Here is a 27,112-nt window from a genome sequence, read left to right as displayed (position 1 = left end):
GTCATCCAGAGTGAGTCTATGGCATAGGAAATCAGGGTTTATTCCAGGCATGTCAATGGAGGACTAAGCGAATGTGTCCATGTGTTTGACTATTACTTCAACTATCTTGTTCTGCAATTTTGGATCTACTGAAGCACCCATCTTGAACACCTTTCCACCTATCTCTCTTTCTAGGACGTCACCCGCGGGTCCTGGCTGCTGCCTGCTAGTGATTCCAGTTTCCAGGACTTCAACAACTCCTCCTCCTTGGACGACGGCTGCCGAGTACATCCTCCTTTTATTCTTCAAGCTGCTTTCATAGCATTTTCGGGCGGCCTTCTGATCGGATTTAATAACGATCACATTCCCCTCTAGTGAGGGTAGCTTCATCTTCATGTGCTTGGTTGAGGCTACCGTCCCCAACCTGTTCAGGGAGGGTTGTTGATTTTTCTCGACAAGTGTACCAAATCAACTTTAATATACTACTCTTTAAAGTACGAATGTCGAACCCACAGAGAACAATTATAATTAAGATGTTCTGTTATAAAACTCATTAAGTATAGAAAATAACTTCAAGAACTTTTTCATAACCAAATTAAAGATTTCACAAGAAGTAACTTAAAGGTTTAAGATTATGTAACAAAACTAACTTATCAAATATAGATAAAGATACTTGGGATTGAATTGCGTCTATCTCAATCATCTGTATTTTGTAATAATACAATATATAATACTCAAAACTACTTATTCTTGATGCTTAATTTAAAGTCATTCACCTTGATTCCTCACAGATGAAATTCATAAGATGATTTCTCAAACACTGGTTCCTCAGATATCAAACTTTATGAACAAAATTATGATGCAATTAATAACCTAGAATCTATTCCTAACATTACAAGTTATCAAGTATTTCTTTCTATTTCAGATCCCTAAAAATACTTTCCAGTTATATTTAAGGATTAAAATCAAGACTCCATTGATCAGATATAATCAAGAAATAAGCATGAAATGAAAATATCAAGAACAAGTAGAAAAGAAAATATTATATATATATATATATATATATATATCACCAAGAATACATTTGAATAGAGTGGATTACATTCAATCCCAAGTTAGAAAGCACCTAGCCACTCATGATAGCTCCTCCAATCTTCATTTTTGATCTGATTTGCATAAGAAGGGCTGATCTGAGTAAGTTCTTCTCCTAGAATAGACTTCTCTTCCTCTTCTCTCACTAACCTCTCTCTATAAAAATCACTTCTTTTTCCACCACCCCTGTTTTAGCTGTGTTTCAAAATTTATATAATGAAATCTAGCTCAAGCGAGCCAATTTAGCTTAAGCTAGATCTTTCACTGCTTTTTTATCTTGAGCTAGCAAGATAATTTTAGCTTGAGCTAAATCTTCTAACTTGAGCTAAATCTTCTAGCTTGAGCTAAATCTTCTTGTGATCCAATTAAGTTTTTACTTTCTTTCTTTCAATGCTTCATATTCATCTGCAATTTACACAAAAACTGAGATTAAATTTCTTCATTTTTTTCTTGGTTCAAAATATATAATCGGATTCAATAATTCTCATATCAGGGTAATTTTCTTACATTAAGCAACAATTGAGTTCCAAAGTGTTAAATTTTCTCAATAATAAAAACTACACATTAGCACTTATCAAGGTTCTGCCCAAGAGTAAATTGTAGGCCGAAGGTGTATTAATTACAACGTACGTTATAACAACGGTCTTTGCAACCTTGTCATCAGAAAAGGTTGTCCTCAGATCAACGTACCCTTGTACCTCTACTTGGTCCCCCCGCAAAGCCTACCAATCATCCGTCGTGTGGCATCAATTGATCGGGAGATATCCGCAAATTGGCAAACGTCAATCATAACATCACATCTGCCAAGCTGCCCCGGTCAATGAGAACTCAATGCACTCTCCTCCTTACCATGACGACGGATATCACCACTGGGTCATTGTCGTGGGGAACCACATCTCCCAAATCATACTTCGTGAAGCCCAAATCAGGCTCGGGCGAAGCATCCGTGCTCCTCACATCCAAGGACATCACAACTCTTGCGTACCTTTTGCGCTTGGTGGCGGTGTTACCTCCCCCGAGAATCCTCCCGAAATAGTATTCAACTCTCCATTGATGGGTACTTCATGCATCTGTTCTCTTGAGGTTGCCTCCCTTTGAGGCTCTTCCAAACTAGTTTCCAAGTATTCTTTCAAGAAACCTTCTCTCAGCAACTCAGTCAACTGGTGACCTAGAGCTAGGCATTGTTCGATACTGTGCCCGAGGCCTTTGTGGAATTCACACCAAAGGTCTTTTCTTAACCCCAAATTTCTATCAGCCTTTTGGGGAAACCTTAACTTCTCTGCTACCTTGGGTATTGCTATAAGCTCCTTGTATGATACCCGGAACCTGGGGCGGGTCTCCTCCTGCCCTTTGTCTTGGGTTCGTGCTTCTTGTATGGTGCGTGTCTCAAGTCTGCTTTCTTCCCCGTTGAGGTCTCATTGACCCTCAAAGGCCAGGAAGTCTTAACCACTTCCTTCGACTTGGAAATTTTGGAATACAACTTACCATTCTTCATAGCTACGGCCTCCTCGGTGCTAATGTGTGTGACAGCTCTTCGTCGGATCTCGGAGAACGTCTCCACTGGATTTCTAATCAAGGAGTTGTTGAACGGTGCGGCTGCGATTCCTTGCTCAAAGGCGGTGACCATCACATCTTCATCATGGGTCTGGAGTCTCACCGTGAGCGCCCAGAACTTGTTCAAGTATTCCTTCAACGTTTCCCCTTCTCTTTGCCTGACAATGAATGGGTCTGACCTGGTTGGCAGCGAACTGTGCAAAAGAGGTTATGTGACCATCAGGGAGTCCACTAAACCACTGTAACGTTGTACCTGTGAAAGTACTCATGAACATCTTGCACCGAACAGGCGTCTGACCCTCCTGAAACGATCCATGATCGCTCGTGAAAAGGGCTCAGGCCAATCCCTCACAGGTAGGTTTACCCTTCTCTCCCTTACAGGACGTGGGTCGCGCTGCTGTAAATCTCGGCGCAGATCTTTATTGGTTTGACGCAGGTCCTCTCGTAATCTTTCCTGCTCTTGTCTGGACTGCTCGTTAGCCTCCTCGAGATTCCTTATCGTCTCCATAAGCTGTTGTAATGTGGGAGCCTCGACTGCTTCTGGTCCCGATGTCCCTTGCCTGGTATTCCTCATCTTGTTGAGAAGTCCAAACACAATTGTGGATGGGATCATATTTTATCGGGCCCACGGTGGGTGCCAAATGTTCTCGCCAGTTGACCGCCTCGTTGAGTGATCTAGGTTGAACGCCTCCTTCCGAATCTACTTCTTCTGGGAATCTCTTTCTTCTCTTCTAGTTGTGCTAGAATATGGCACCGTTGTAACAGAGGACGCCCTACCTGTTGATTACACTCCGACAATCAAGTTAGTTAGGGCTCATCAAGAGTAACCACTTGGAAAGTGTCTCCGAAAACGTACCTTCACCTGGAGATCCACTCCCTTTTTTATATCCGTCTTTGCAACAACACTTACTCATGGGAATAAAATCCTAACTGAAAATAAAACTGAGCACATAAAATAATAACAGAAAACTCACCTGCCATGGGCATCAATAATTCAACATTTTGTTATAAGCGCGCACCCTTATCTTTTAGGGTTATTATCAGGATCTATCAAAAATACTTTATACGTAACCAATATGCAACAAAGAGACATACACGATTATCTATAAACATGTACACACAACAGGCGCTACCCCTATCTAGGGCAGCCACATTGTGTTCGTTTTCGATGGCTCGTTCAATTGGGTCAAACTCATAATCTCTACTCAGACCCAATAACTGAGCTGACCACTCATCAACCCACACCGAGGATCGAGCTATTATCAGGATAAACTGTTAATCGAGCCCAAATCCAGTACAGAAGTGAAATTCTAAAATTGGCTTTTGTAAACAATGATTAATAAACAGATACTTAACACAGAAAAACTGAATTGTCTGGTTAGGATTTAAGGTATAAAGTCACACGCAAACTAAGAAGTAACAGATAAAAAAGAAAGAGGTATGGTAGGTTAAGTGTGGGGTTGAGGCAAAGTATATTGAAGGGTGATTACTGCGTATACTCTACGTATAACCATACAGTTTTCCCCTCCAGAAATAGTTTTGAGTATACTCTTTGGTCCAGTCTAAATGTGGGTATAATCTAAAGGCATAGTGTAATCTAAAGGCATAGTGTACCATACACAAAGCTTTCACCACCAGAACAAGCAAGCTCTATAACAGTAGATTAAAAAGGGTTTTCTAATAAAATCAAGAACCAAAAAATATGAATCTAGATAAAAAGAAGAGGTTAACCAAGGTTTTGGACTTATTCATATAGAACACTAAGGATCCTTTAAATATTCCAGATGTATTTTATATTCTTAGTTTTATTTTAAAATGTTTATAATAATACAGTAAGAATTATAATATGAAAATTATTTATGTTTATTTTTTATACATATTTTATTCTGCTGAAATCAACACTTGTTTTATGTACCTTATACTTTGTTGTGTCTCATATTTTAAAAATTTTCCATATGTTCATGTGGACCCATGACACCATTTAAATCCGTCACAACAAATTAGAGTTAGTTTTTCATCCCATCCAAGTTTTTAGTGACTTTAATGTTTTAAATCCATTAAATTATTTTGAGAGAAAATAAAAAGTCATCTGATGTTTCTTTATATTAAGAGCTGATCGATTCGAACAATAGTTCCATCTGTTTTTTACCAAACATTTTTTTTTCTTTTAAGAAATTATCCAAAATTTACCTTTTCCTATTAATGACCATTTAGCAACAAAAAAAAAGTGAAACTCTAGTTTTCTTCAGTTTTAGCATATTTATTTATTATAAACTAATTCCGATTAATTCGAACTTAATCTTCAACTTTTATTGATGTGATGTGATGCTGCGTTTGACTTCTTAACAAAAGAAAAAAAAAACAGAAAAGAAAGGCACAGAAAAGGAACTTTGTTATAAAATGATAGTATATAAATTAATTTACATATACAGTGGGCTTAATAATAATAATAATAAAAATAGGTAGAGTGTAAATCTACACTTGGGGTAATGAATTTTCTTCAACGCCTCTTTTTACTTGAAGAAAAAGAAAAGAAAGCAATGGAATTAAAAATGTTACATAGTTTAGTAATGTGTGATTTATGTAGTTAGTATTAGGTGTATCTAAGGGAAGCTTGAGGGATGAAGCAGTGGATGGTTTCATGGGTTGCTTAGGTGTAATGAGTAGGCAATTAACTTGCAGAGAGAGAGAGAGAGAGAGAGATGAAGCAAAGAAAAGAACAAAACTATGTGAACAATAATAATTATTTTGAATGACAACACAGAGGTAAAGGAGAAAAAGGAGAAGTTGAGGATTCATGTGGGAATAGCAGTTACTTTTATTCTGTTTCCATGGCCAATATGAGGGGACACACACAGAAAGACATGGAGGAGGACATGTTTTATTGTGGACGAAACAATGAAACTTAAGCAAAGACTTTTTGGACAGTACCAACACCCTCTCTGCAGTCATAACACATCACATTCTCTGCCACGGAAAAAGAGCCTAACACCAATGAAAAAGAAGTGAAAAAAAAGATACCCACATGCGCTATCCATGAGTTGGAGAGGTCTTTTCAGAGAACAAATTAAACTTTCTCCAATAAACAACTCATCTCACCCATAATCACCATGCTTCCATCAAGTCCACAAAGAATCAAAAGAATCATGTAATGTAATTTTTGATAAATGTATGGATCAAAAAATTAAACCAAAAGAAAAATCAGATCATAGACAACAAGTGTATCGCGAAAATTGCACATAGCCCCAGTTTCATTTTGCGACCATCTTCTGAAATGTCAATCTAAACCTTGTCAGTAATGACAATCCACCAAAGCTGGGGCAGTTAAGACAAGACTTGTTTGTGGTGGTTGCTGTTGCTGCTGTTGCTGTTGTTTCTGTCCATGTTGTTGTTGTTGCTTGGATTGGAAGGAAAACTTGGATTCTCTTTGATCATCTTCGGGGGCAGGAAGATTGAGATCCAATTCCAAGTTCAACATATTCCTTTTCTTTCTGGGGTGATCTTCTTCTGGTTCCAAAGCCAATGGGGTGAAGGAGAGTGTGGTGGGGATCCCAACCGGTGCACGGTGGCGTCTCATGTGGCCTCCCAGTGCCTGCCCCGATGTGAATTCAGCACCACAGATGGAACACTCATGCACCTTGGACTTGTTGTACAAATTGCCCTTTGTATTGAGTTGAAGGGAAAATGGTGATTTATTATTGGTCTTCAATTGAAACTCTTCCTCATCTGATGACAAAAGGTGTTGCTGCTTCTTCTCTTGGCCAATGGCCATCATTGCCTTAGGCTTCTTGTGACTGGCCCTGTGGCCTCCAAGTGCTTGAAAAGAAGGGAAAGTTCTGTTACATGTCTTGCATTCATAAACATAGTACCCTGCCCTGCTAGACCCCAAGGTAGCCGCTTCCAAGAATTTCCTACTGCTGTACTTGGCGTAGTTCATGCCCACATCTTCCTCGGCATGTTTATGAGATTCCCGGGATTGTCCTTGTGCTAGGAGGATGAGGCAATTGGCCATGTCCTCCTCTTCATCAGTGCTGTCTTGTAATCCTGCAGAAGAAGTGGTGGGAGAGCTGTTGTTGTTGTTGTTATTAATATCATAATTTTTGTTGGTGGTGGTGTTGGTGTTGTCATCAACATTGCAGCAATCTTGTCCTTCTCCTTCTCCTTCTCCGGTGGAGGAATTGGCAGTGACGAAGGGGATAGGGGATTGTGGCCTCACCCTTTTGGTTCTTTTCCCCTTGACAATGTTGGTGTGATCTTTGGACCCCCCCACAGAGAGTTCCTCTGGTGCTTCCATGTTTCTTCTTGACAAAACCAAAGAGAGGCCTTAAGCCTAACCTTAAAAAACAAATAGAGAGAGAGGGGCTAGGAGGGTTGTAAGGAAGCAGAGAAAGGAGAGTGGAGGTTGGTTATTAAATATAGATTGGGAGTGAAGGGTATAATAAGTTGGGGGAGTCAAAAGCCACCCAATACAACAGTAACTGTGAATCAGCCCTGCAATCCAAGTTTTGGAACTGTTTATTTATAGCCTACTAAATATTGGAAAATTTAGAAAACAAAAGAGAGAATATAGCACTCAAGAAAAAGATAGACCAAAAATAATGCAATTCAACAGAAAGTGCCCAAATTTGGAGAGTGTGGTGAAGGGTGAACAGATTGGAAGAGAGGGAGAAAGAGTGGTTTGTTAAACACAAGTCCGTCTCACACTCTCTTTCTCACACTTTGCCAACGCACAACCTCTTTATTACCTCTCTTTATTCATTGACTCCCTAGTCTCTCACTTTTACTATTTACCATTCTTATCACACTGCTTTCACATTTTCAAATTATTTATACCTATTTCTAATTCCTATTAAACATCCCCTTTTTTACTTTTACTTTTAAATATTTTACAATCAACTCAAAATTTCAAAATACTAATTTTTACCCATTTTTATTTTTTTTTAATTAACACAATCCAATCTCTCCTTCTTATCCATGGGTGGATTCCCTGTTTCTCGTTCTATATATACTTTCCATGTGACTCCAGCCTCTCAATCTTTTTCCCTACCTTTCAAGATCTAAACCACACAAAAAAGCTTTCCTATGTTGTAACTTGCACCAACTTCCCTCAATCCTCAATTCCGAACAAACAAACAAACAAAACATGACAACATGAAATGAAGTTCTCATCAAACAAACTAATGATTGCTTTACTTTTGTTGGATATTTTAACGAATGTGAGTGACGAGAAGAAGGTGTTTAGAGAGAGAGAGAGTGAAAAAGTGAAAGAAAAAATAAGGCATTAGTTTGGATGAAGGATTTGTGCACGAGATGATTGGAGTGCAAGGCTGGAACCACGGAATCTGCGGTGCTCCCTTCACTCAACTTTTTATTTATATCAGTCTTTGCATTCTGTCATGTCTGCATCACCACACATTCATCCACTTCTTCTTTCTTCTGCTTCCCACTCTCTCTTCTCTTTTCTTTTTTCCCCCACTTCAACTATAAAACGACATCATCAAAAAAACACCAACTGTAACTGTAACTAGCAAATCTCAACCCTCCTTTTCCCCTTACTTTCCAAAATTCTGTTGCTCAAACTTTTACTAAATAGGCCAAAACATGTGTACTACTATGTCTCCTCAGATATTTTTTGTCAAATCTTTTTCTCCCATCCTATCATCAATTTTACTATATTAAGACCCACACAATTTATTTTAATGCATATCTTTCACCATTGTAATTTTTTTCCTACTTTCAACTAATCATTTTCAATTAATTATTCTCAAACTTTAACAAATTTGTTATATGTGATTTATTTTCCAAATAAAATAGTCTTCAAGTGTAAAATATTCTTGTTGAAAAAAAAAAATAGGGGATAGAAAAAAGCATCTTCCTAGACATGTTCAACACAACTTCCTCCCATTTGAGCAGATAGATTGATGCAAATCTTACCACCGATCATAAGGATTTCTATGATACGGAACAAGAAAAATAAAGAAGAAAATAATTTTATATTGAAAAAACAATTGACTTAAAAGCTAACTCTCTTTTTTCTTCAATCAAACAGAATAAAACATATACCTTTTATGTTTTTTCTTTTTTATTTTCTTTTTACTCGACCAAACATTTTGTAAAAAAAAGCTAAAAGTTGTTTTTTTGTAATAGACTAAACTAAAAAGATATTTAATCATTTAATATGTCATTTAACTGTGTAGTAACTATACCTAGTCGACATTTCACATATGTCAATACTTGTTTACAGAACTTTCCAAACATTGTGTTAATTAAGTAAAAAAAATGAAATTTTCATATATATATGTATGTATGTATGCATTGTTTATCAGTGTAATTAATAACTAAATGAATAAGGTTATCACTCTACCAATTGGTAAGGATAGGATTTTTTAAAATTTCTTCCTGTAGAGAAATTATTAGATATAATTCTTAATAATTTTTACATGACACATAATTAAATATATACATAATTAAGATGCATATCACGTTGAAATTAGAATTATAAACACATGATAGTTTTGAACTATCAAATAATTTCTTTTAGCATGAAAAACATTTTAACATTTAAGCTTGTAATGGGTCACATTTATGAATATCACAGAAGTTATTTTTGAATCAGATTGTGAGCAAATGTAAAAGTTGTAACATGCAGAAAAACTATGAACGATAAAGCTGACTCTATTTTGAGAAAGTATGAAGAATTTTTTTACCATGCATGTTCTTGAGTTTATACCCATTTGTTCTGAATCTATGATTATGAATGAAAGCATATAATTTTTTTTATATTTGAAAAAACATTTAAACTCATCATGATTGAGTCATTATTACTAAAATACGATACAATTATTCACTCAAGTAACCTTGACATGACTTGAATAAAAAAATGAATTAATCAACAGGGTAGAAAATATGTAATGTTAAGCTTAACTTTATTACCAGTTTAACTTGTTTTTTTAAATTAAATTCAATTGTAATCTAATCTAATTTATTTATCTATTAAACTATTATTATTATTATTATTATAATAATAATAATAATGCTAAAAGAAATAACAATATTAGTAGATAACGAGAATAATTTTTTTTAATAAAATAATAATGTCAATATGTAATTAGAATAATAATAATAATAATAATAACAATAATAATAATAATATATTAAATTAGTTCTATTTATGATAATATTAATTATATTCACAATAACTTTTTAAAAAATAATAAAACTAATAGCGAACAATGATTATTTTAGAATTGGTAAGAAACATAGATAAATAAATAAATTAAAAAATATATATTACACTAAAAAAAAATCATTAAATAAAAACCAATTTTATAGACAAAAAATAATTAGTTGCTATAGTGACTAAATTAGAAACTATTTTAGAGACTAAAAAAGTTTTTGGTTTCTAAATTAGTTTATATTATTATTAAATGGTTTCAAAATTGGTATCTAATTAGCTATCAATGTTTTTGCTACCAAATTTAGAATCTAAATAATTGGTAGTTAAAACCTTGGTAGCTAATTAGATACCAATTTAGAAACTATTTAACCATAATAGAAACTAATTTAGAAACCAAAAAAAAATTTAGACTCTAAAATGGTATCTAATTTAGTCACTGATCCGGTCGGTGGTCGGTTGTCGGTGACATCAGCAGTAGATAGCCACGTGGACCGCTCTTAGTGGCACACGTGGGCCAGGGAAGTTGATGTGTGGTGTGTCGTTCATAGGGTTACCCGGGGGTGATTGATGTTCAGGTGGTGGTCGGTGGTCAGAAGGGATGCGCGATCATCGTTTAGATAAGACGATCGGTCGTCGCGCCACGCACAGGCAAGCTAGGAGCGAGAGGCAATTCCCAGCGAGAGTGTTGCGTATGAGTCTCGTGCGGCAGAGTAGTGGAAGAAGGAGAAGAACAGGTGCTTCATAGTACTGCGCACGAGAGCGGCATAAGGGAGCTAACAGCCAGTCGGTGGTTGGTGCTCTCTAACCCATAACGTGCATGGAGCAATGCAAGGGTGATCGCGCACACAGCAGGTAACACCTGGTACGTGCGCTAGCCAGGCTACACCTGGTATTCACACTGAGGTTGTACGAGACATCCAGCGAAAGAAACATGCGAAGTTACTTCGTAAGTGAATAACTTAGGCGCGCCGCAGGGTATATAAAGACATTCCACGCTCATGCAGAGGTAAGATTTCATTCGTGCAAGTTACCCGTTAACACACAGAGAGAGAGTGAGAATCACAGAGTGCACACGAGTCTCCCAGAGATTCATCGTACTTAGTTCTTTGGTGGTTTTGTGTGGCTGACTTGAGCGTCAGAGTGCAATCGGCCGCTAGAGGTGCCGTTTGTTGTGTTTCGCAGGTACGATTGGGGTTCTTTGAGGAAGCGCTTGGAACGTGTTTATGGAAGGCATAAGTTTGACGTGGCGAGTCCTTTGACAATCAAGTCACCGGCAAGATCAGTCACTATAACAATTAATTATTTTTTGTTTTTAAAATTAGTTTTTATTTCATCATTTTCTTGTAGTGTTAAAACGTGATTAACGTTGATTTTTCGTTGGATAAAATGTCCACGCTCCATACTTGGAAGTTGTTGAATCTTGCATTGACATGTGGAAAGGATGTTAGTACTCTCAGTCCACCATATGCAAATTGGACAACCAATATTCAATAATATAATTATAGGGTAGACCAAACTAATATTACTTAAATTAAATATACAAAAAATTAAAAACAATTCGTTAGTCTAGCCGACACTATAAACAAATTGGAATTTAGAGTGAGGAAGCTTATACCTTATACCTAAGCAAAATATAAAAATTTAAAAAAAATAAAAAAAAAAACTAAAAGATTTATGCCAGAAGTCGATACTATAAAAAAAATTGGGATTTAGAGTAGGCCAAGCCGATGCTATCCAAGCAAAGATATAAAGAAATTAAAAGATTTGTGTTAATATAGTCGATGCTATAAAAAATTAAAAAAAATTAAGACTTAAAAGTGGGTCAAGTCAACGCTAACTAGTGGAAAAAGATAGTAGCGTCAAGTGATGAAAAAAATTAAGTTTAAAAGTATTTTCAATTTTTTTTTAAATTTAAAACTTGCTTATACAGTATCTTTCCACACCCAATATCAGCTGGAATTACAAATTGAAATTCAATATCAATTTCAATTGTAATTCCATATTCAAACTCAATATAAATTTAATTCCAAATTCAATTATAACACCAACCAATCAATTTTAGTTCTAAAGAAACATATTAAAGAGGTAGTAATCAAGCAATAGTTAAATAAAATGTATCATACACATCCTATGAACAATTCAGAAAGTAAGATTGTTTAAGAAAAATAAGTCAAAAATATATATAAAAAATGTATCAACTTTTTCATTTGCTTTTCAGACTTGCTGACAAAGTCATTCATTCTCAACCAACTGGTCACTGTAATCAATGGTACAAGCTAATAAAGAGGGCTCAGTGAGGGATGACACCCCATGGCGAAAATTAGCAGTCAAGTCAATAGTGTCATAAACTCTACCTCTGCTCTTTCCTCCAGCGACATCTTACCAACATTGAAACTTTGTTGTTGCAATTATTTGGTGCACATGAGAAGTCGATCCTTCAGAACTATAGATTATACAACCCTCAACTACTAATGGCAGGTTTCCTAGACTATTATTGGGAGTTGCAAATGTTAGAAAATTATGTTAAAAATATAAATAAAGTAAGAAAAATTAGAAATAACTTACATAAGTCTCACGGGAATGAGTATCTACCCAACCACCTCGTTGGTGTGAATGGCCAAAAATAATTCATCAAGTTCAATAGGATAACCATATTTATGTTCTTAACAAAGGTTATACAATTACAAAACAATATATGTTACACAATTGAATTGAATCACATGTAACAAACTGTACATAAATCATCAGTAATACTTAACAGGTCCAATGTAATGTCCAAGTGTGATTTGTGGCCTGTTGAGTGTGGTGCTCCACCTTGAGTTGAAGACCAATTCATTTTGTTTTGGGATTATTTTTCTTTGAACTTTTAGGTACCCAATAGTTCAAAAGTTTACCCCATGGTTCTTATCCTATCCAACTAGGTTTGAAGCCCTTTGTCCTAGCTTTACTAGACATGTTACAAAGTCACTTTATATTTGACTCGTAGACATTTCTTATATGGCACTCATCCTGAGGGGTTTAAGTAACCCTCATGTGTAAAAATGAAAAACATATAAGTTAATTTGGTGATATTAAAAATTGGTTCATTTTTAATTCATTCTAATTAATAATTAAAGTGACTTTAATTTCAATCCACCATTTAAGTTGGGCCTCCTCAATCATACAATCATAATGATGGTATGAATCCCTAAATTGAGACCAAATTAAGTGCCCAATAACCTCAATAGCGTGATTGTTGGGTGTCTAACTACAAAATATACTAACCAAATTGTTAAGCTTTAAGTGTGGACAATGAAATAAAATATGAATAACATAGTGAGCTTACCATTTATCGAGAGATCGGATGATGACCCTCCCAGTAGTATCACATTGCACCTCCTCAGTAGGGAGATTGTGGTCAAAAGTAGCAAGAGGGATGGGTTGTAATATCATGGATGAGCTCAACTATAGGAGCAGGGGTGGGCTAGACTGAAGGAGTGGGGGTGGTTGGATTGAGGGAGTCTATGTCTAGTGGACTATCAGAGCAAAGGTTAGATAGACATAACCAACAAAGAGACGATGATTGTTGAAGTCCCTTTTATTCTTCCTCTTACTGAAAAACATAACATAAAAACTCTTCCAACTGATTCAGAATATTATGCAATATTTCGAGTACTTAAGCCCATGAACATTTTTTATTTGGTAACAACTACTCCACACCAATAGTCTTGAACACACTATTAACATTTCCCTTTTGTATGATAAGTTAATGATGAAGTCAATTGGAATGACTAGATTTAGTTTCAATTCACAATCCAACACAATAGATAGAATAACAAAATTTAGTTTGAATTTACAGTTCAACAGTAGACTTCCTCAATGTTCTAAAGTAATAAAAAAGAGAGAAATGGACTAACTATTTTTATTTTTTCCAAGGAAATTTCTCCTATCCAGTTAACCTATATCTTACCTAATTTAAACTTGTAACAAACTACAAGAAATAATTATTTCAAAGACAACAACTCACCTTTAGAGCAATCCCAACCAACTTTAACATCCATGCCAATCACCTTTGTTCAACTATAAGACCACTTGATAAAAATAACCAAACCACAACAAAACCAGATGTGCAAACCAAACTTTCAAATGTACTTAATAATAACATTCACCTTTTAGGATGCATATTTCAACTCCAACCAAGAACATTTACCTTAATCAAGACAATCCCTTGTATGACTCCTCACGAATATCTTCTTAATAACCTACCACTTCAGCATTGGGACCCCATTTGGAAACAAGAGTTCTGGTATTAGTTTCTTAATGGATAATAATCACAAAATCAAACACAAACATGAGGGATTTCAATTCTTTACCAAGTTTATGCAGTTGTACCTTTAAAGACAACAAATCGTGTTAGAACAAAGGCGCTTGGACTCACAATGTCATGCAAAGACGAACTCTAACACCAAATAAGCTAAACCTAGACACAAAACACATAAGTGGAGATAGGAATGAGCTTCAAAGATAATGAATGACAAAAATGTGTGGAACGCTTGCATTAGGACTTGAACTCGAAAAAATATAAGAGAAATGGGAAAAACTCTCGAATGAAAAGTGTTAACATTTAACACACATAATTCATTCTTATTTTCTTTTGTCTTACATCAGTAAGTATCAATTAAACTGACACTAACATATAATTATTTAATTGACTACCATGTTAATTAAACCAACACTAACCTAATAAAATATTATTTTTTTTATCATTGACTAAACTCATAAATATTAATCTTATTTATTTCTTCTCATAGACCAAACTAAAATATAATAATTTAAAATAAAATGTAATACTAATGTTTGCTTTACTGTCTTAAAAGTGAACCTTAATAAATTTTATTATTTTTATTTTTACCACTAGCGTGGGTTTAACAATATTTTAAAGGAGTGTAAGGGTTCAACCGATAAATCTATTTAGAAAGAGTTTAAATATTTTTCTTTCTTTAACTTAAAATATATATATATATATATATATAATATTTAAAATTATTTCAAAAATAAATTATAAAACACTTAACTTAATTTTAATAATAAATTAAAACTCGCATCCACTTAATAATTTTTTAAAAAGTGTAAAGTCGTGTCGAACCTAATACAAGCCAAATCATATATAAAAATTGATGTTGGTTCCTGTTAATCACATTCGCTCATTTTAAACATATATTAAAAAACGACTAGTTTAGTCCACCTATTCCATGTGCATTGATTAGTAAATTTCTTTTTTCACACAAAATTTAGATGAAAAAAATATCATGCACTTTAATTTAATAATCATCAAATTTGATTGCCAAATTTCATAAATACAATCGAAATGTGATTAAAGTATATTTGCAAACTGGCATTTAAGTGGTCAAATCAGCATGTTGGTGCAATTTAAATAAAAAAAAATATATTTATTGAAGGATACTTCAAAAAAGAATTTATGTTAAATATGATTTTTTTACGATGAAGTCATATTTTATACACTTTCATAAATTCATTTAGAAACTCTCCTCAGAAACAAACTTTTATTTATTTTAAGGATGAATTTATGTTTAAAAACATGATTTTACTTTATTCTTAGATGAGAAGTTTTTAAAGAATAATTAAAATTTAAAAAATATGTTATTTATAAGATAATTTTTGTAATTTAGGTTGAGCATTAGAAGAAAATTTTCTATGTAAAATAAAAATGCGATATGAATTTGAAATAAACTTTAGTAAACTTAAAATAGAAAATATTAAAAAAATAATTATTATTTTTATAAAATAAAAAATAAAAACATAAAGAAATTATAAGTAAAAAAATTCTACAAATTAGTTTATGCAACTTAATTTTAATTTTTGGATAACTCTATTTATTTATTTTCTTATTTTTCTCTCCTAAAAGTTTGCTCGGAGAATTTTTTCCAAATATGTCCAGTATTATAATTCTAAATAATTTGATTCTGTTATAGAACTATTTTTCACTCGTTTTAAAAAGTTATAGAGATTCCACCTAAGCTAACTACTTAAATAGGGAACAAAAAAAGTGTTTTTCCTTCAAAAGATTTAACTGAAATGTGTTGATCACTAGTTTAAAAAAAAGTAGAATAAGGTAGACAACACTTTGTAATTGTCCTTTCATCTTCAAGTTATTTTCTGAAAGTGAGATTAGAGCATGATTTTGTTCATCTTTTTTTCCATATTATATCACAGAACTTTCCAATAATGTATACTCGATACAAACATGATTTATGAGAACACAATAGTCTTTTAGGAATTAAGAACATATATATTCTTTTTTTAATTTAATAAATATTTTTTAATTAAACTACGCTTAGTCTAAGTAAATTATTTTAGACCACCAAAATATTTAAATTGCTCATCCTATTTTTGCACAGCTAAATATTTTCAGAGTAACATTTTGCTCTCATGAATTTTATAAACTACAACCTCACATGGCACTATACGAATAATCACCAAAACCCACTCAAATTCATATGATATAAAAAAAAATGCATGTACAGATTATCTATAGAGATCAATTTATTGTTGGATGAAAAGTATGTGACTAAAAGCTGTTCTAGCGTTTTCATATGAGTGAAGTACCCAAATAACTGTAGTGAGTGAATCCAATCATGCAACTTCTACTCAACTAAACCTAATTTGCTTTTCAGTTTTAACTAACATGCAACACTTTTCTGTGATGTTTCTAGCACGAGCCTTGTATTGTTGCCATTTTTATTTTGTCAAAAACTATGATGATGTTGACATCTTGCACAAACATGAAGTGAAGTGAGAAATAGCACCTATGGATTTGAAAGAAAGTGGCTAGTGCTTTAATAGTCTAAAATCATTGTAACTAAGAAATACCACAATCTATTCTATGTAATTTTCTCAAAACGTCTATTCTATAATTAGAATTTTTTTTTTCTTCTGTTTTTTGGAAAATTAATTTAGGCGATTTTTCAATGATATATATAAAACAAAGAAACTATTAAGAAAAAAAATGTTTAAATATTATTCCCCTTCATTCCAAATAAATTTGATCACTACATTTTTTTCTAGTTATAAATTTTATGTAACTTATTAGATTAGATACTACGTTATGGTTTGCAATATGTAATTAAGAATCAAAGTTTTCATTAATAGGAATAATTTTTTAAGTATAACAAAATCATAAAATAGAAACTAATTTTGAAAATAAAAAATAATTAGTTGTTATAGTGATTAAATTAGAGACTATTTTATGGAGTAAATAAATTTTTAGTTTCTAAATTTTAGTTTCTATTATTGCTAAATGATTTTTAAATTGGTATCTAATTAACAACCAATATTTTTGCTACCAAATTTAGAATCTAAATTATTGGTAATTAAAAACTTTAGTAACTAATTAGATACCAATTTAGAAACTATTTAACAATAATATAAACTAATTTAGAAACCAATTTTTGTTAGTTTCTAGAATGGTATCTAATTTAGTTACTATTGCAACTAATTATTTTGATATCTAAATATTGGTTTCTATTTGATGATTTTAATACTCTAATACCATAAGTGAAAATAAAAGAAATGTTACTTTAACAACTACTTCACATTGAAAAACACTAATTTATAATTACAATTTAGTTAATACAATTTTAAAATTACTCAATTTTAATAAAAAAAATATTCTTTTAATTATAATATGATGTAGGAGGGTTAACGTTATCACTACAAGAATATATAGCTGGGCAGCCAAACAACTTAATTGGACTAATTTTTTTTTTGTTGCAAATTAAAACTCAGATAGTTGATAGTTTACTTATAAACAAGGGAAAAAAAAAGGCAGATAGAAAAGACAAGTATTGTAGTGTTATTTTATTCAGAGTGGGGTAATATTTTTTCTTTATTTTAAAATATGATTTTGTTAGTTATATTACTATACGTAATACAAATAAAATTAAGAAGATAATAAACCAAATTATCATCACTATTTTTCTTAGTACTTTCTTCTTTTGCATAATTTTCCCCCCTTCCTATTCCATACTTATTTTTGAAACACAAATTTTCTCCTTGTTATTAGTCTTAACATCATTCTTCAAATGGATAACTCATTAAATTCCATCATGCATCCCAATCTAGCTCATCCTAATCCACTTGAAAATTTTAACAACTTGGAATTTTTTAGATCAAGTTGGAGGAGTTCTTAATATATTTTTATAAAAAGTACTTTAAAAAGGAAAATACGTCATTTTATATAGTTGAAGATGATAGGAAGATGGTGCAGCGGGTTATGACATCAACATAATGGCAAAACATTACCCTCATATCTTCACGCAACTGCTTTCACTCTTTAGTCTAATATTAAATTACACTATTTCAACACCAATTTAATACTTTTAATCTATTATCTTCTAAATAATTACATATACTATTTTTATGTCTTTTATTTCAAATTATGCATATCTATTTTATGACTTTATAGATATATTATTTATTTATTTCTATTTTAATATACATTTTTTTTGTTTTACATGCGTTAATTTATAGGTATTTTCCCGTAACTTGAGTTTTTTTTATTTTTTTTATTTATTGTATTTAGATAAATTTAAAATACTCTGGTAAATGTACTGGTAACTTGTTATTTTAGATATAATAAGAAAATGCTACATTTTCCCTCGTATTATCTACATTATTAGATGAAGTTTTAAAAAAAAAAAATATATATATATATATATATATAATAATAATAATAATATGAAATCCAACCTTGTTTATCCATGATAGAAGAAAAAATCGTACCATTCTTTTTATTAAGGATGATAGAATTGTCCATAAGATAAATGCATTCAGAAGACCGAGAAAAATACCATATTAATAGGAAACTAAAGACAATACCAGCCAAAATATAAGAAAAAAAAAAGATGATAACATTTTATTTATCTATGGTAATAATGAATTAAAAACCATAGTTAAAAGTTGCTAAGAGTATCAGCAGTGATTTTCAATTTACATATATTTTTAGGAAAAATAAATAAATTTACTAGTTTGAATGGTTGAATGTGAAATTAGTTAGGCGAACAATTTAAATGACTAAAAAAATATAACATTAAATTAGGGATATATTGAAATTTGTTGTATTTTGAGTTTAGTTAAATTTTTCATTCAAATCAATTAATTTGTTTTAGTTCAATTTGGATAGGTTCATAACTTCTTTTTATTAAATCTCATCAGATTAATGATTCTAATGCTTAAATTTAACAAAAAGAATTGTCCTTTTAAAACTTAAATACTGAAATAAACTAAAATACCCCTACAAGAAAATCATGAAATAGAAACCAATTTTTAGAGACCAAAATAATTAGTTTCTATTATTTTTTATTATTGTTAAATAGTTTCTAAATTGGTATCTAATTAACCACTAAGGTTTTAACTACCAATTATTTAGTCTCTAATTTAGTTACTATTGCAACTAATTATTTTGATTTTTACAAATTGGTTTCTATTTCATGATTTTCTGGTAGTGTACTACCAATATCTTTAATATCTTTAATGAAAATTTATCATTAACAAATCAAAGAACAAAACAAAATTGTGGTTGGACGTGTTATTGCCCAATTATTGACATGGAGAATTGTTTTTGGCTGTTAGTTGTGTGTAGCACGCAAAAGAAAACCAAAAACCAAGAAATTGTTCTTCTAAGGAAGAAATTATTCCCTTTTGATTATGGATTACTCTACTACGTTTGGTTTAGATCTTCTTCCACTTCTATATTCCCACCACTACTTAGTACTTATACACAATCTTCAACGCTGAGGCTAATCATTGAGATGAGGAATCTTAATAAAAAAAAACAGAACCATATCAGATGATAGATAAATAACCAAGAGGAAACTAAGAACCACCTTCAAAGCTCTTGCTTCCGAAGCATTGAGAAGTATTCTACGCCAGTTAATGTAGCTGACTTTCAAATATTTTATGGCAGTATTATTATCTTGTTTGTGCCTCAGGAACTCACATCCACCAGAGAGATTCTTTAGTAACTTCTGGATCACTCAAAAAGACACCATCTAAACTAAGAAAACCAAACACATTACTAAATAAGTAAATTCCCAACTCTAGTACTACAATAATTTCATGTTAGGTATAAAACACTTGTTCATTTTTTGGATAATTGGATGTAGTACATTTCGGCGAAAATAATGCAGCCAAGTTTGTTTTACTTCTAAGGGATAAAAACATCTAAATAAATTAGTACATGAAAATCAACCACGACAAATAAAAAAAAAAGATCATTCAGATTCCTTACTTACAGATTATTTCTATGGCGGATTCGTCCAGCGCAACAAGCTTCTTTACATTAAAAGCCTGAAGCATAATGCAGGCATGTAACCAGGTAGTTAACATCAAAATAAGCAGTTACAATCCTTACAGAGCTTAAGTAAAATTGAAGCTAGTTAGTTATAAATCATGGGTAAAAATGTGGACAAAAGAACTTTAACGATCTTAGATAAAGTAAAGTAAAACTTCGCGGAGAGGACAATGGGAAAGAGGTAATTTTTTCAACCTTCAGAAAGGAATGAAAAGAAAACGAGCGTTTCAAAATAATATTATGTTCTTGAGCAAAAAGTCTCAGCAAAGCAAGATAAATTCTAAAGGTACATATCAATCATATGAAGCAAGGAATTATTGTTATTTCAAAGCAAATACATGAATACCATAATGCTATGTTCAAGGATTCCAACACTAAAATTGTTTGAAGGCTAGAGATAATCATTGTGATTTGTGCAGACAAAGTGTAGCCAATGTACATCTCAGTCTAGACTTCGTGAAATCAACTAAGATTATATGACTATTTAGACTTCTTTCCTTGTTTTTTCTTGACAACTTCATCAACATACATTATGCCCTTGCCTTTGTAAACTTCAGGTGGCTTACAGGTCCGAACAGTAGATGCAAACTGGTGCACCCTTTGTTTGTCAATTCCAGTACAGCAAATTACATTGTTTTTGAAGCAGAAAACACGGACAGCAGGAGGGACAGCTAGTTCCACCTCATGACTGTACCCAAGTTTGAGATACAATAGACGCCCTGCAGCTTCAGCTCTGGCTTTGTATCCAACACCCACAATCTTGAGAAAGCGAAAAAATTTGGCCTCCATCAATTCCAAAGCAAATAGGTTGCCTAAAATTGTCAGAGAACAAAAATTATGGTTGCATTTGTTTTCTTAGGAACAAGATACTTCAGAATGATATATCTGGAATGATATTTTTGAAAACATATTCTGTCCATGTTTTGTATTTTGTATAATTTAAAACTTATTTCTGGGAATTTGTAATTATAAGACAAAAAACTGTCCCCAGCAAAATGTAAAAGAACTCGTTTCCTCCCACAACTTGATACAATCACCACTAGATATTCTCATAAGACTTCAATCATTACTTGGACATAAATTATACCCAAAATGAATTGGTGGGGGTAATGCTCAAAACATGTCCAGGAATAATTTTTATTTTCATACCCACCCACCTCAACATTCCTGGAATGTAAATCTAAACCCCCAAACAAAAGTCCACTGTAGAAAACTAAAGGTTTTGACAATTGAATAAAACCAGAGGAAAGAAAATACAGAAGTGTATGGGGAAGCATCCTGTCTGATACAGAGAATGTCATATCATACCCATTACAACACAAATATATTGATTTTCATTTACGATTAAGCCATTGCAAACAAAAGATCAAGGACAAGTAACAATTATCGAAATCATAGTATGCATTGCGTAGGAGCGGTGTAAATTACTATACAAAGTGGAGCAGATGTATATTGAAAAAATTGCATAACAAAATACTGCGTTACTTGATGGGAGATCCTTCAAATAACACAGGTGTTGCCAAAGCAAAGGTATCATTTCCACAGAAGCTATGTAATTTGTTTATTCCATAGTTCTTGAAGTGAAATGAATCTACAATTCCTTCAAATATTATTTATATAAATTTGCATATGAACATGCAACTAAACAGCACAATCCTTGATTTTCTAACAGGTAAAAAATATAGAGGAGAAACAAAAATAAATTGAATACAAATGGGAAGAATATTATTTTTATTTTATCAGCTGCAGAGATTCCTAGGGTTTTATAACAGGCATTGGTTCAGTTGAAATTAAACAACGAAAAGGAAAGTTACCTCCGATTACACAGAGAGAGCGAGAGCAAGAGGTGCAGCTCACGAATCCAAACCCACCGGACACTACACCGCGCGCAGGCGGCGCTTCTCTCGAGTGAAACACATAACTAATTGGGCTGGGCCTTATTCAGCTTGGGCCTATTAAAATGTCCTAGGGAATTTGTTTTACACCCCATCCTTTCCGTATGAACTCCCACGTATATGAAAATACTCACTTTATCCTTGTAGTTTAAAGTTTTTTTTTTGTCCTAATTTTACAATCGAAAAAGGTTTTTTCTCTCCTAATTTTACAATCGGAAAATCTTTGAGATTGTTGAATTTCGAAGTTAAAAGTGTCTTCTATGTTGCCCAATTTAAAATTCTTTTTTCATAAAATAATTTTTTAATATTGTAATGTATAAGATATTTTTTACTTTCAGAATACACAATTCAAAACTCATTTTTATATATAATTCTGATCTAATTATCTTCTATTTAGCATATTTATATATCTAATAAATACACGTATTTTGGTATGCCATTGCTTTTAATTGAATGATGTATACATTACAAAAGAAAATTAAATTTACAAAATTCTCTTTTTTATATAATGTATACAATTTTGTTAATCTATCAAACTAGTCTATTTTGTATCTATTTAAATTAAATTGATTTCAATTATAAATAAATAAAATTGAATTTTAGATTTATATAAAATAAATTCAAAATTAGTGTCATTATAATTACTGATCAATAAACATATCTATAAAAAAAATCGAGGAGAAGGGAAATTTGTTATTTTTTATGGTAAAAAAATCATTTATGCATGTTATTTCACAAGAAAAAATGGGATTGGCTGAATTTCATATATTCCAATTTACTAATAGAATATGAAGTCTTACATTAGATTTCAAAATTAAAATTTACATATTTTATAATTATTATTGAAGACATATAAAAGAAAAAACAAACAAAGATGATTGATTCTCACTATACCAGATCATTTCAAACTTCACCCAAATTATATGAAAAATCTATTTTCTCCTTAATAATCTTAAACCTAGGTTTATTGAGATACACACAACACCGAGTCATTCATTCCATGCACTTGAGCATGACGGCAGAGAGAATGGGCTATCGATGGAGGAGAATAAGTGTGCACCGAAGAAGACAGTGTTGGTGGATTGTGATACACAGAAGAAAGTGAGTTTTCGTGAAAGTTGTGACTTTTGGATTTGTATATCCATAAGTGTTATTTCTATTCTAGATATTCATATCCGTAAATCAAATCATGCAATTTTGGATATGAAAGTCTAAAACTCATATATCACTTTTGGATATGACATCTGGAAACTTAATTGGACAACTTAAATAACCTGATCTCATTTCAGATTTCAAAATCTAGAATAAATACTAACCACTTCCAGATTGTTTTATCCGCAAACAAGACAAGAATAATTTTAAATTTTATATTGAGTGCAAATTTAAAATAATCTGGTGCAAGGAGAAACGACCGAGATATACCAAGCACATCTTTTAAAAAGGAAAAGTAAAGCGAACGCATGATATAGAAAAAGAAATCCACAAAAAGTAAATAGATAATATCATTATTTTACTATTAGCAGTTATTTAAAAAATAATATTAAAGAATCATGTTATTTGAAAATATTCAAATTTAGTTTTCGTGTATTGTCAATATCAATTTTACACAATCAGGTATCAACAAATCCGAAATCATTTCAGTATTCTTTTTGTGATAAAAACATTTTAGTGTGAGTTTTACGATACTTATTATAATTTTTTTACCATACGCGATAATTTGTAATTAGAAGAAAGCATTAAACATTTATATCATTGGGGCATTGTAACTAAATTTTATTCCAAAATATTAAAAATATAATACTTAAATACCATTATAGGAGTTGCTTATCATTTTTAAATTCTTTCCGTTGGAACGAAATAATAGGATAAATGGCAATCATACTCGATACAGGGGAATGGTATAACGGTTTTTAAAGAAAAATTGAAAATGCTCAAAACGGATATGAAATTATGGAACAGAGATGTGTTTGGTAACTTTGATACTACTAAGTGGAGGATCCTTCCGGATCTGGAGGCTTTAGATTGTCAAGACTGCAATGGGGGCTTAGGGGAAGGTGAGGTTGGAAAAAATGGAATTGACAAGCCGTCTGGTTGAGATTGAAAAGAAAATTGAAAACCTTTTTTGTCAAAAGGCTAGAGCAAGCTGGTTTAAAAATGGGGACTCTTGTACTAGGTTCTTTCACTTATCTTTGAGGTGGAGAAGGCTCAGGAATGAAGTGAAGGGTGTCCAGGTTGGGGACCAATGGTGTGAGGAATCAAGTAGCGTCTACATAGAGGCAAAAAAGTTATTTGAAGCTAGATTCAGTGCTACAAAAGATCTTGGTGTAAGGTTGGATGAAGTCAATTTTAAATCTCTTAACCCAACGGATAATGAGAGACTTGTAGCGGTGTTCACGGAGGAAGAGATAAGGGACGCAGTGTGGCAGTGTGAAGGTTCGAAGAGTCCCGGTCCAGATGGCTTTAACTTCAGTTTTATCAGGAAAAGTTGGGAGTTTATAAAAGATGACATATTTGCAGCAATGACTTTGTTTCACAGGACTGGAACCATTCCGAATGGTTGTAACGCTTCGTTCATAGCTCTAATCCCCAAGGTCAGGGACCCATCTAAGCTTGAGAAGTATAGACCCATCTCACTAGTAGGAGCCCTATACAAAATCATATCAAAGGTTTTGGCTGGCAGGTTGAAGAAGGTGTTGCCTGCAATCATAGATGAAAGTCAATCAGCATTCTTAAAGAATAGAAGGATCCTAGACAGCGTGCTTATGGCTAATGAAGTGGTGGAGGATCTAAGAAAAAAAGGGGAGAAATGGGTTTTGCTTAAAGGTGGACTTTGAGAAGGCATATGACTCGGTTAGATGGGAATTTTTATATGATAAGCTGCACAGGATGGGGTTTCATAACTTATGGATCACCTGGATTCGAGGTTGTATGGAGTCCGCTTCAATATCTGTGCTGGTCAATGGGAGCCCTACGGAGGAGTTCAAGCCATCAAGAGGGTTGAGACAGGGTGATCCTTTAGCCCCCTTCCTTTTCTTGGTGGCAGCAGAAGGTCTTGTTGGAATTGTCAGACAAGCTTTGAAGGTCAATCTGCTATCGGGTCTCAAGATTGGAAGCAAGGAGTTAGAGATATGTATTCTCCAATTTGCGAAATAGGATGTGGACATAAAATTAAATTCTGGGAGGAGGTGTGGGTTGGAAGTGCCGATCTGAAATCCATGTTCCCACGACTTTATTCCCTGTCCTTAAATCAGGGTCAAGCAGTGGGTGAGGTTGGTGAATGGATAAACTCGGAGTGGCGGTGGAGTTTGAAGTGGAGGCGTGCTAGATTTGAGTGGGAGACTCCAATGGAATCAGACCTTAGCATGATCTTATCCAGGGTCATTTTGAAGAAGAATGTCAAGAACAGTCACACGTGGGGGAAGGAGAAATCACGGTTGTTCTTTGTGAAATCCGCATATGAATGCCTAGCTAAGCAAGTTAGAGATCCTCAATCCAAAGTGTTTAAACTCTTGTGGAAGGCAAAGGCATTCCCAAGCGTAGTCACGACAGCTTGGAGGGTACTTGTGGGTAGAATGCCTACAAGAGTGGGCTTGAGTAGGAAAGGGGTGTTGATGACCTCTACGTCTTGTCCTTTATGCCAGCTGGAGGAGGAGTCATGTCAACACCTCTTCTTGGAATGCAAACACGCTCAACGGGTATGGTCTTTGTGCTTTAATTGGATAGGTATTTTATCTGTCCAGCATAATGATTTAAAGGCGCATTTTCAAAGCTTTTTCTTATTCCAAGTTAGTAGCAAACAAAATGTGCTATGGAAAGGTGTTTGGGCAAATGTTATTAAGAGCATATGGGATCAAAGAAACATGATTGTTTTCCAGCACGGGGTAGTAGACGTGGAGGAAGTCTTCCAAAAGGCTCAACTCAAGTCTTGACTATGGTTGAAGCATAAAACACCTTCCTTTAACTATTCCTTCGTTGATTGGGTCCTTAATCCATTTATATGCATTAGGAGCTTCAAGTAGTTTCTCCAGGCAAGTCTTTGATGAAGATACATGGGAATGGATTAGCCTATATCGATTGCTGGAGAAGAAGGTTTTGAGTGGAATGTTGTTCATGGTTTCTGATGGGAGCAGAGGATGGGTCGGGGTGCCAATGATGATCCAAGGACAAATCAAGCAAGCTGAAATGCTTGGAAAGGGATGCTTTGGTGTTGGAGGTCTGAAAGTCATAGGGATCTTGGGAGAAGTTGAGATAGCTCTGGTGCTTCAATAGGTTTCGAGAGTATGCACTGCTTTGAGAAGTGCACTATCCTTCACTCAATTCATTCTCACCCACATGTGAGCTGGCGTAAACATCACCAGTACAGTTGTGAGAATGCTGGAACTGGTTTAGTGGTGCAGGACAGGCTTGCTGGAGCTTGGAGGCTGCTCATCTTGTACATACAACTACAGTTTTTTTGGTTTTGGCATGGGTAAGTTGGGAGCAAGGCTACAACAGATGAAGATATGGAAGGGTGGTGTTACGGAAGGACAACAGTAGGTGTATGTTAGGTGCTGGCTTTGGATGATGGTATTTGGTTATTTTAGCTGGAAGGGGAGCTGGTGGTCTTGGAAGAATATGCTGGGGTAGAAACGTGTGAGGTTGGTTTGAGTGCAAGAGAAATCATCACTTTTTGGAGCCTGCTGCAGTTGAGAATATATATCAAGCACTTTGGTGTTTAGTGTTTGATTTCCTCATGGTTCTGTTGATGGGCTAAGCGACTTGCGTAGGTGAAAAATAGGATGGTATTTTGTAAGGCAAGTTACTCCGGGGTACTTGTTGCCTTTTCCACTGCTAAGGAGGCATCCTTAGGATTTCGTTTTAAGGGATAGATCACAAGCTAAGAGCACCCTCCTCACGATTGCATGGAGGATGGGTTTAGTGGGTTTGTAAGCTCAATCCTGCTGCTATGATTCTGTTTTTGCAGGGTTTAGCTTTGTATCTATAGCTGCAGGTATAGCCTCTTTATGGTTGTTCAGTGGTATAACCAGTTTGTGGTTTGTAAACGGGTTGGGATACCCCTAAAGT

At 33.4% G+C, this 27,112-nt stretch overlaps 2 protein-coding genes across 2 annotated transcripts; both read right to left on the bottom strand.

Annotated features, from left to right (window-relative positions):
* Positions 1–5,698: 5,698 nt before the first annotated feature.
* LOC137829733 (C2H2-type zinc finger family protein) lies at positions 5,699–7,311 on the bottom strand. Its single transcript, XM_068636620.2, has one exon. It carries the CDS (start codon positions 6,917–6,919, stop codon positions 5,918–5,920), a length of 1,002 nt encoding a protein of 333 aa, XP_068492721.1. The 5' UTR covers positions 6,920–7,311; the 3' UTR covers positions 5,699–5,917.
* Positions 7,312–20,455: 13,144 nt separating this feature from the next.
* On the bottom strand, positions 20,456–22,094 carry LOC137828558 (ribosomal protein L6 family protein). Its single transcript, XM_068635178.2, has 2 exons — positions 21,968–22,094; positions 20,456–20,965 (listed from the first exon to the last, which is right to left on the bottom strand). Exon 2 carries the CDS (start codon positions 20,940–20,942, stop codon positions 20,634–20,636), a length of 309 nt encoding a protein of 102 aa, XP_068491279.1. The 5' UTR covers positions 20,943–20,965; positions 21,968–22,094; the 3' UTR covers positions 20,456–20,633.
* Positions 22,095–27,112: the final 5,018 nt, after the last annotated feature.

The sequence above is a fragment of the Phaseolus vulgaris genome, chromosome 7 (genome assembly GCF_051622355.1).
Source record: "Phaseolus vulgaris cultivar YP4 chromosome 7, ASM5162235v1, whole genome shotgun sequence".
NCBI lineage: Eukaryota > Viridiplantae > Streptophyta > Magnoliopsida > Fabales > Fabaceae > Phaseolus > Phaseolus vulgaris.
Note: the sequence above shows the minus strand (reverse complement) of the source record. Positions and strands in the feature narration are given on the sequence as shown.

Coding starts and splice junctions, on each gene's coding strand:
- LOC137829733 (XM_068636620.2), bottom strand. CDS start 6,919: ATGGAAGCACCAGAGGAACTCTCTGTGGGGGGGTCCAAAGATCACACC.
- LOC137828558 (XM_068635178.2), bottom strand. CDS start 20,942: ATGGAGGCCAAATTTTTTCGCTTTCTCAAGATTGTGGGTGTTGGATAC.